The sequence below is a fragment of the Trematomus bernacchii genome, unplaced genomic scaffold (assembly GCF_902827165.1).
Source record: "Trematomus bernacchii unplaced genomic scaffold, fTreBer1.1, whole genome shotgun sequence".
NCBI classification, from domain to species: Eukaryota; Metazoa; Chordata; class Actinopteri; order Perciformes; family Nototheniidae; genus Trematomus; species Trematomus bernacchii.
Window position 1 is genome coordinate 12,931,931 of NW_022987582.1, and position 11,663 is coordinate 12,943,593.

Here is an 11,663-nt window from a genome sequence, read left to right on the forward strand (position 1 = left end):
GCTGAGCAGGTAGCGTACAGTGGCTATTTAGAGCTTTTCTATGCCAAAATTAGCTGCAAGCTAGAAAATGCTACTATGATTTGGGCCCTTCGTGTAAGCCTAAATCTCTAGAGTAATATTGTAAATCATAGCAAGCATAAAAAGCAATCAACATTCACGTAAAATGACTCGGTATGCCTGCTGTTTCTGACACAGAGGAATCTTTCAGGCATCAATAACACAATTTCATCTTCAAATTGTGTGACTCTACCTCTGACCCCCCGCCCGTGAGGAGTGATGACCTGTCACGGTCTACCACCTGAACCAAACACTTCATTTCCTCTGATACGGACAGGGAGGGGATCAATACAGACGCGATATTAAATCTTAGGCTGGAACTTGGAAGAGAAGAAACGTGCTGAAGATCACAGAACTAAGCAGCACCTAAAATCATGATCATCCAACGCTGACTTCTAAAAACACTGCTACTAATAGCCAGGTAATCGTACTTTTTATCCACATAATCTGTAGTTAATCTGTCCACAGTCCAAAAAGTAGCCTAAAAGATTTATCTGTGATTCCATCCAGGCAGTTTTTCCTGCACACCGCTGAGCTCTCATTGCTAAACCGGCCTCCTGGGAATGTAACAGAGACAATAATATAAACAGCTGCATCGCCTGCTGTGCTGAGATCTGAGTCATTTTCATCCTCTGCCTTCTCTTTCCTCACTCGTGCCCATACAGCCTCCCTGGGAATAACAATCACACTAATCTGTACTACTGCTGAGAGACTGCCTGAAACCTCAGCCAGTTTGTTTATCTTTTTGGCTGCGGGTCCTAAAACACCAGGATGTGGCTGCTAATCACGAGCAGTTAAATCATAAACACGTACATCTCGATTTATCGTTTTACATTGTATATTCACAGATGCAGATGAGTGCAGGCTTTTTATCTCTCAGGCTTATGTAGCTCCACATATCTCAGCTCCTCTATTTAATGTTACAGGTCTTTACCCCTAGGGCGGAGAATTGCTTTAACACCAACTGCCGGTGTTGTGATAGCACCAAAGAACTCAGCCGTTTCTACATTAGGATGATGTAATCTAATTGAACAGTGGGAACCCAAGGGGGCGACCTCCAAGTTTGACAAGTGAAGCCAATGCACTCTTGCCTTGAACCTGCATTTTTTTTAAATAGCCAGCAGGGGGCAACTCCATTGGTTACAAAAATAAGTCATATTGTATAGAAGTCTATGAGAAAATCAGCCCAATACTCACTTGATATACAATCTAGTAAAAATGATTCTGATGAGTTTAAGGTCTCAATCGCAGTTTCAAATCTACTTCAATACAGCATGAAGTTCATTTTGTAAATTATGGACCCTTATAGGGTAACATAGTATGGTATGCTCTAGGTGTTGCTACCTTGTGAATGACAAGTTCTGTATCCTGTAGATTACAATAAAGGTGAAGTGTTGTTTCTCTTGAAAAAGTCTTGATAATTGTTTCGGTGTACTGCATTGTTCATTTTTTCATTTTTTTTGGTAGCCAAAATAAGCATCTCAATCAATTCAACAGTTAACATGAATACCGGATTGCCAACCAAGCTAGCTAGCTATTGCAGAGTTAGCTGGTAACCTAGTTATTGCTATGCCGACAGTACCAGCCTCGGCAGGGGTTGTGTCTACTGTAGATGGTAATCCTACATTTTTGAAAACTTGAGTCCAAAGACTAACTTCAACCATTTCAGTGGATCAAGGGTTACCAGACAACCTAGGCTAACCTTAACCATTTTAGGTCAATGCTTACCTTAACCATCTCTCAAAGTTGCTCACCCCCTGTCAGGCCTTGCTCATCTCTTCATACCCAAAAATGGTCCCTTCTGTTTCCAAAAAAACAAGACTGTAATTCCAAAATTCCAAACTCAAGGCTTAATAACGGCAGTCCACAAACCAATGGGGGTAAGGTCAATGATTCAGTAGATAGACAACAAGAACACAGAGAGAGACATTCAAAAACACCTAGGCAATAAGAAAGGTATAACATATAAATGAGATACAAAAAGGACATCCACACCCTAACCCTAACCCTTTCTCTGGTTTTAACGTATAGTTCACAAACAACTTTAATTTAATAATATCAAACTGTACTACATAACTATCACAGACTATAGAAATAAACCATGCAAATATGCTGCTATGATGTCTCTCGTTGGCCCAAGTCGTGCTGAGCCTTTTAGAGCCAACTCGTGAAACTATAACTCATTACAATATTGCACCAAAAAGTGATAATACTAAAGTGACCTTGTCCTAATTTTAGAAATGTTCTTCATCGCTATAATAGTCCTATAATACTGTAAAAGCATGCCTGTAGGACTCAAAAAGACATTTGAAATGATCTCATTGTGCTTTATGGGAACATTTGGTCTATTTTTAGAACCCAAAACTACTTATGATGCTTGGACACTTTGTTACGAGGAACTAACATGCTTAATAGTGCTTTTATCTCTCTCTGTAATGATACAGCAATATCCCTGTATACAATCTGTGTGAATAAATGACATACTGTATATGTGTGTGCATTCATTTCATTTGCTCAAGCAAAAACAATATGACAGTGTACATTCTCTATTATAGGTAAAAGTAATGTATCAAAAACACTAAGTTAGTATTATCAGGTAATATACTGAATCACATTTTGAACCCCTCTTTTCTTGTTGAGTACTTTTTTCATTAACTCTGTCTGAAATGCTTTATAATACACCTTATGACATCACCTATAATTGTATTTGAATACTCATTTAGGGTTTTAATTGAGGATTGGGAATAAAGAGGTTTTACATGTGTTTTATGTTCTAGAAAATTAATATATGTATATCACACATTTATCAGATGTGTTCCTACAATATCATATTATCAGTGTAAAAATATATCACACATATTTATTATGAGTTTATCTTTTGGGTAAATCACTACAAACGCATGCAGTGCATTGTTCAAATCTCAAGACATAACATTGCATTACATTTCATTTAGCTGACGCTTTTATCCAAAGCGACTTACAATAAGTGCATTCGACCAAGAAGATACAAACTTGAAGAAAACAGAAACATATAAGTACATTAGGTTTCATAGAGCCATGTGATACTCAACAGGCTTTAGATAAGCCAGTCCTTTGTTAGTATATAAGTGCTTAGTATATAAGTGCTTAGTTAGTATCTAAGTAAAAAATCTTTTTCATTTTATTGCTCGAAGTGGAGTCGAAAGAGATGAGTTTTCAGTCTGCGCCGGAAGATGATCTTGAGATCAACACCAAGAAAACTGAGGAAATCATTTTTGGCTCACCATCTGACTCCCATAAAGTCCCCATTGTCATCCATACAGATGAAATCAAGCAGGGAGTTTCATACAAATACTTGGGTGTAATGATTGACCATCTGCTGTCATGGAAGGATCACATTGAATATCTGTGCAAAAGGACAAAACAAAGAATTTATTTTCTCCGCCGTCTTAGGTCTTTTGGGGCGAGCAGAGAAATTCTTCTGTTGTTCTTTACATCTGTGATCATGTCCATTCTACAGTACTGCAATACTACCTGGTACAAATGTTTGTCAGCAGCTTTAAAATCAAAACTGCTCCACCTGTTAAAAATCTGCTCAAAGATTGTTGGTCAACCCTGTCAGAGACTCTATGACTCAGCCTATCGTAACAACCTAGTGAGGCTGTCCAACAACATCATCTCTGACCCAAAACCATGTTCTGAACAGTGAATATAAACTGCTACCATCTAATCGGAGATACAGGGTCCCACGATTCAATAAAGTCAGACTGAAGCACTCCTTTGTGCATCAGTCAATCCTCAGTAAATACAGAGCTGAATCCCAGATCAAATGCACGCTGAAGGCTCTTTGAGCAGCTTTTCTCTCACTGATTGTGCTGTTATGTTAAATGTTTGTTGTTTGTGTTTCATGTATTTTTGTTTGGATATTTGTCTGTTGATGTTGGACATGGAGCTGCTGTGACGCAAGTCAAATTTCAGACTTGATCTGACAAATAAAGTAATATCGTATCGTATCGTATCGTATATCGTATCGTATGTGTAAGCTTTCTGCTGTCCTGATGTCAATGGGGAGCTCATTCCACCATTTTGGAGCCAGGATAGCAAACCGACGTGTTTTTGCTGATGGGAACTTGGGTCCCCCTCGCAGTGCGGGTGCAGCGAGCCGTTTGGCTGATGCAGAGCGGAGTGCACGTGCTGGGGTGTATGGTTTAACCATGTCCTGGATATAGGAAGGGCCAGATCCATTCACAGCATGGTACGCTAGTACCAGTGTCTTGAAGTGGATTCTAGCAGTTACTGGAAGCCAGTGAAGGGAGCGGAGGAGCGGAGGAGCGGTGTGGTGTGGGAGAATTTAGGAAGGTTGAAGACCAGACGAGCTGCTGCATTCTGGATGGGCTGCAGAGGTCGGATGGCAAGAACTTTATTTGATGCAAACATCTACAATATTTCCTTTTGATGGGATGCAAACATGAAACTTTCCTTTAATATTTCCTCGTGTGAACATCACACGAGGAAATATATAACTCTTGATATATCAATCAAGAGTTAGAACAAGCTGATGCAGAATATATACCCTGAGACAATGTGAAATAAGAATCCTCAACCGCAAAGCTACAGTACATTAGGAGAAAGGAGTAAGAAAACAGCATGATAAGTGATAGTTAAATTAATTTTCTTTTAATCTGTAACATTTCTACAATATCAAATAATGAGTTGTGTAACTTCATAGCTACACTTTTCCACAAAAGAGTGAAATATTATGCTTTTTTCGGGTTTCTGTGCATGTAACAGCTCAGCAAATGTTTAATACCCAAGGTTGTCACCAGTTGTTTACTTCCTTAAAGGTGGGGTAGGTAATTTTGGAGAAACCAGCTCGAGATCGCTAGAATTTGAAAATACACAACCGGAAAAAATCTGCCACTTCCTTACAGAGCCCCTCCTCCAACACACACGAACGCGCACATGACCAATGAGGGCACGAGATAAGTTTGTGCACAGATGGAAGGCTGACAGGCAGGTAGGCCATCCAGTTATTTTAGCCGGGCCGGCTAAAATGATTGGTCGTACTTTTTACAGTATTACGGCTTCCACAGAGGAATTTTTTTTATGGATTTTTTATCAAAGCACTTAAGATATTCATTGCTATCGGGATGTTAAGAGCATTCCATGGAATATAACAAAAAGTGTATCTTGAGCCGGTTTCTCAAACTTACCTACCCCACCTTTAACATAGTGACATCACTACTTAACACTTGCGCTTCTATTGGCTAACGCTCCCTTCCATTGTAAATTGTAGATACACGTCTAAGCCGTTAAACAAATCAAAAAAGAGTCAACCAGCTAATCAATCAGAGCAGATAGGCTCTGTTCAAATCTAGGCATACTGTTGAAATGTATATCAACTGTATATGTATATTTGAATTAATATGTAATTATATGTGTCACTAATGTGCAGTGATTTCCTATTAAACTGAATGCTGTTGTTGCAAATCTATATATGGACATACTCCTCTTATGAAGCATCAGCTGTGTAAAAAAAATAAGAATGCTTAATGACTAAATCTAGTCGTTGGCTTCCAGTGGGAGCCTGCCTGTGACCTCACTCTCTCTCTCTCTCTGTGTGTGTGTGTGTGTGTGTGTGTGTGTGTGTGTGTGTGTGTGTGTGTGTGTGTGTGTGTGTGTGTGTGTGTGTGTGTGTGTGTGTGTATATGAAACGCTGCAGGAAGCTCTTTCTCAGTCATGACTGTGAGCAGTGAGACAGGAGCAGGGTGCGGAGCTGTCTGCAACACCACCTCTGTCTTCCCTTTCTCTTAAAACTTCAGTCAGCAAGAGGCTCAAACTGCTTTTCAAGGAATGGGAATTCCATTTGATAATTTGCATTATCAAAATCTGTCTTCACTGGAGAAGGAAATACAATTTGCCTGGATTATATGTGGATGAAATGAAGTTTTTTGGAGGATTTATGCTTGTTGGACTTCCAGGGCCCTGCAGGTAATTACAATTTTTAGATTTCTCTATTATGGAAAACCTCACCATGAATAACATGACCATGGAGAATGACACGTTGGTGCATGACAATCGAACCACGCTGGGGGTTTGGACTGACTACACAAATGAATACAAAGTGGTCAGCGTGTTTCTGGTGTCCCTTATTTGCGGGATGGGGATTGTGGGGAATGTGATGGTGATCATGGTGGTGCTGACCACCAAACACATGCGGACCCCCACTAACTGTTACCTGGTGAGCCTGGCCGCGGCTGACCTGATGGTGCTGACGGCGGCCGGGCTGCCCAACATCACCGACGCCCTGCACGGACAGTGGGTGTACGGCTACGCAGGGTGCCTGGGCATCACTTATTTCCAGTACCTGGGAATAAATGCGTCCTCCTGCTCCATCACAGCCTTCACCGTGGAGCGCTACATCGCCATCTGCCACCCCATCAAAGCGCAGTTCCTGTGCACTTTATCCAGGGCGAAGAAGATCATTATGGTGGTGTGGGCGCTCACCTCCGTCTACTGCGTAATGTGGCTCTTCCTCTCGGACACGGAGAAGTTGGTGTACGACAACGTGGTGCTTCTCAGCTGCGCCTACAAGGTGTCCAGGACTTACTACCTGCCCATTTACTTCACGGATTTCGCGGTGTTTTACGTGCTGCCCCTCATGCTGGCCACGGTTCTGTACGGACTGATCGCCCGGATACTTTTCCTCAACCCGCTGCCATCTGATCCAAAGAACAGCACCAAGAAGTGGAAGAAGGAGGCGAGTCAGGGCGGGAGGATGGTCAGCACCTGCTCCTCCAGCAGCACCACGGCCGCCTCGCGCAGACAGGTGGGACACTGTTTGTTCATAATCAGTGCGTTATCAATGATTGTCTTTGGAGCTGTGTGAGTAGGGAGAAAGGGGCCATCTGGACCACTAGCCAGGTACATTTTCTCCAATCAGGAACTTGATTGAGTGATAACATTTTTGTCTACTCATGAGTGGCTTTAGCCCACACCTTAGCAACACATTTAGTTTTCAAAACAGAATGATTTACCAAATTATTTTAATCTGAAAATACATATTTGTATTATTAACATTTTAGGAAAGTTACCATCGATTTGCATAGTGTCTAAAAACAATTTAGACAGAGCCCACAAGTAAATCTGTGACTGTCATAATATAAATGTGTTTTTCGAGAAAGAACTTTCATTGAAAAGTCTATAAAAAAGTAATTGAACGTGCAACACCTATCAATGTAAGAAAAAGAAGCATAATTGTGATGAAAAAACTGATAAAACTCATGTCATTTCCAAATGAAAGTGACCACTAACCTGTCACAATTTACTCCAGATGCCAGTACAATTTACTAAAAATATTCTTTCAACAAAAAAGTTACATAAGTTGTTTTATTTTCTCATTGTTTTGGGTCCTTCGTACCCCTCTGACCTGAATGTAATAATATACTATACGATTGAACTGGACCTGGCCAACAAAGCAGTAAAAACAGACAACAGCAAAAATACATTAATGTGTCGAAATATCTACGCAACTTTCAGATGGATTAATTTACTATTATACTTTGAGATAAGAGAGCAGGCAGAGAGCAATGGCCCCTTTCAAACTCAATGTTAATTTGAATCTCAACTACACATCTGGTAGTTTTTTCACTGTCACTGCACGGTTGCATTGCTGTTGCAGTAATACAATCTGTCCAGGAACAAAAAGGGATTCCAACGCTCCACTCCAGAAGGTCTCATTTAACCATGATGACATATACACTCACAAGCTGAAAACAATACCAGCTGCAAGCGGTAATGAGCATTGTTGTAACACCATTACAGATTATTTTGTGTCATTGTGTACTATTATTAAAGTACATTAACATAAATCCTAATACATTTATTTGGGAAAAATAAAATCGACACAACTGAATATGAAAATATATCACTAACTGGAGTATCCGTCAAAATGTCCAAAACAGAAGATCTTTAATGGACTTCATACAAATAAATCAGTTAAAAATCATGTTTATAAGTGATTCACATAAGATAAGTAAAAGTTATGAAGTATTATGTTGGTAAATGGCTAAGCCAGCGGCTCGCAGCTAAGGATGCAAAGAACACCATCAGGGCTGAAAACGCTAACAGTGTTTACTGAGGAACAAGAGGGTGGGCCTTACGTTTATAGAGCTATTCGAGTCTTTCAACCACTAAAAGCACTTTAACTACATACACACATACCCATTCAAACTGAAGGCAGAGCTGCCATACAGGTGCCAGTTGCTCATCATCTAATGTAATGGTCATTCCCACACACTGACACACAAATGGCTAGGCTTTTGAGAGCACATTCAGCTTCAATATCTTGCCCAATAAAGCTGGGACATGTAAACTGGTCCGGCCGGGGATTGAACCGCCGACCTTCAGATTTGTTGACAGCCCACACATTATTAAGGGGTAACCATTGGGACAAGAAAGTACTAGTATCGTTAATAGTTGATTCGTCCCACAGTCTTTTTTCAGTGAAAAATAGCTAATCTACCGTTTTAAAACTTAAAACTTGTTATAGTTTCAAAAGTGCTTTCTTTTATAAGAGCTTGTGTAGCTGCCACCTTTTGAATCCCATCGCTCAGTGTGCCTGAGAAAAACACATCTTTTATCCCTTGTGTAGGAAACTCAAACTATTCAAGAAAGGGTTTCTTCCTCATCTTCCCTTGGTCAAAGACACGCTGAAAAGGGTTCCTACTTCCTACAAAATAACCCAGAATCCTCTAAAGGCACAGACACATGCGGCAGACACACAGATAGCAAAGCTAGACATTTGTTTATCAGATCACGGGAAGAAGTCGTCCTGGAATGACGGGGGGGTGTGGTACCCTGAGGGAGCTCCATGCTCTGTTGAATTGCCTAATCAGTTAACTCCAACTCAAATAGGCTTTTGGCTTTTTCTGCACCAGCCAGGCTTGTGTTTAATCTCACATCCAGAAACACACACTCACATGTGTTTCTGTGGACACAATCCACCATGTACCATCGTGAATTACCTAAAGGTCAAACAGTAATGAGAAATCACGATTAGGTATTTCGCTCACTGATGACACTGCAAGCGCCCCCATCCAATCCAATCATCCTCACTTGACTGCAGCCGAGACGACACAACATAAATATGGAGAAGATTTATTAATGGGGAAGTTTCACAATCAGTATTTACATCTGGTAATTATATTAACAAATCCAGGCTTTGTTAAGTTGTGCATACAGATCAGGCTTCCTTGTTGGGAATTCATTAACAGCATCTGAATAAATAAATAGGGTTTAATTAGATCTACAATCACATGGTTTTAAAGATTCCAAAGGGTTGTTACATTAACAATGCTCATTGTATCACTGTTGGTGCAACATAGGAGTTGGATAAATCTCTATAAATCTTTACTATTATTTTCCGTCTAAAATGGCGTGTCTTCATTAATTTGGAGGTTGTACAGTTGAATTGAAACTCTCTATGAATATGACAGCATATATGCCCATTGTTGGTTGGAAAAATAATTAAATTATAGACCTGGGAAAATAATACAAAGTAAACAAAACTCAGATTTTCCAGGATTTTCAGTTTCACATTTATGAGAAGCAACACTCCTCAGATTATGGTAGTAGATTTCAGGTTAAAAACACAGGAATTAACAAAAATGTATTATAAGAATTTATAAGAAAAACAAATGTTTTTCTAAAACTCGACCATGTGATACCATATTGTTAAATATTTCTGAACACCAGTGTCCTTATAAATTATATTGAAACAAAACATTTAAGTTGCAATTGTGACAGCCTTTGTTTGAATTTAACAATTATATTGTATTTGTTCTTCTTATTCATAACATACAGATTTGAGCACTTTTGTTGTTGATCTTGAATGCATTCCCCTGTGAGGACACCGCTGCTTTCTGCTTATTCCATGGTGTGCCCTTAAAAAAATAAGGCTCCACATTGCAATGCATACAATTAAATAAAATGATCACAAAATGATCATACATTTGCCCTACTGTTGCCCTGAAAATAAATACTCACACCCAGCAAACTGAACATTCAGATCTTCTGGTTATGGTTCTGTGGCAGTTAGTCGTCCCAAAATTCCATTCTCACCTACAATATTTGAGAAGGAGCATGGCTGCACCTCAGTGGATAGAGTGCTGGTGAAAATGACTTTTTCTTGGGCATGATGGCTTCACAATCCATCAAGAATTATGTTCTGACAACACCTATTGTCACTGATGCAGCTTATCACTACTGGTCCCAGAATTAATTGTTTTTTGCAACTTTTTCAGAAATACAACAGTGGCGGCCATATACATTTTTTTTTATCTCCTTTGTGAGGAGATGAAACATTGATGATCATATGCTGACTATTTCGGTTTCCAGGGTCCTCATTGTAAGAGTTTGTTAGGGGCTTTCTTCTTTATTTGCATTCCAAATAGCAAAAAAACAAAAGGAGATGCTAAAATGTAAATCAAGAAAGTCAAATCTGAAAAACTAACCCTAACCCTAGGGCCATCGGAGTAAAACACAATAGGGTAATAATCTGTAGAGAAATTTACATTAAACTTTTGACTTTGAAAAAATAGGGATATTTAGCTCAGGAACATCCTGGGAATGCAGATAATCTACCTAGTCTACTTGGACATCAGACCTTGTCTGCTGTAAAAAGGTTCTAGTATTCAATGTTTCTTGGGCTTTTTTTTGTGCATGAAAGATTAGATTTCTGTGTTTTCCTGTTGTTGCAGCCTTTTTTAACACATTATATCATTTGATTAGGTGACAAAGATGCTGGCTGTGGTGGTGGTCCTCTTCGCCTTGCTTTGGATGCCCTACCGGACCCTAGTGGTTGTCAACTCCTTCCTGGACGACGCCTACCTGGACACCTGGTTCCTGCTCTTCTGCCGACTCTGCGTCTACCTGAACAGCGCCATCAACCCGGTCATCTACAACGCCATGTCCCAGAAGTTCCGAGCTGTTTTTAAGAAGTTGTGTCACTGTGGCCCACAACGTATGGAGAAACCAGCTGCTTACAGTGTGGCGCTAACCTACAGCGCCATCAAGGAATCGTCCAATGGGGAAAGTCCAGACCACTTCCTTTCAGGATTGGACGAAGTGACCACGCCGACGGATCAGTACTTACCCGGCGTTTTGCCAAGTAGCAAGAAGAAGCCGTTCCTAAAGCCCTCCCTGTCAGAGAGTAATGTCAAAGTCTGACTATAAACAAACGTTGCCCTTAAAGACAGTAGCAGAGACTCAGCTGCAGGATGGATTTAGTTACCCATGGGACTTCTTTTTAGAGAAGATTTAATTAAAAGTACCCCAACACAACCAATTTGATGTGTTTTCCCTTCCTTTTCTTTTTGGCCCAAAAATATAATAGGATGCTATTTGATGAGCCAACTTGAGTATTTTATACAAAGCAGATACAGGTAGGTTTCACAAACCTTGCAAAGATACAATTTATTGGTACAAAAAACAGAAACCAAATTGGAGCATCCACTTCCCCGTGCCTCTTCACACAAAACAGAACCAGACTAATATGCCACACTTAATATTGGTAGTTTCCTGCTATATGATGCGGCTCAGTGATATTTAAAAACATACTTATTTCA

The 11,663-nt window shown here is 40.0% G+C and overlaps 1 protein-coding gene across 1 annotated transcript; it reads left to right on the top strand.

Annotated features, from left to right (window-relative positions):
- The first annotated feature begins 6,055 nt into the window (after nucleotides 1–6,055).
- trhra (thyrotropin-releasing hormone receptor a) lies at nucleotides 6,056–11,377 on the top strand. The gene is made up of 2 exons (XM_034128000.1): nucleotides 6,056–6,865; nucleotides 10,828–11,377. The coding sequence occupies exons 1-2, from the start codon at nucleotides 6,056–6,058 to the stop codon at nucleotides 11,263–11,265; spliced, it is 1,248 nt and encodes a 415-aa protein (XP_033983891.1). The 3' UTR covers nucleotides 11,266–11,377.
- The last annotated feature ends 286 nt before the right edge of the window (nucleotides 11,378–11,663 follow it).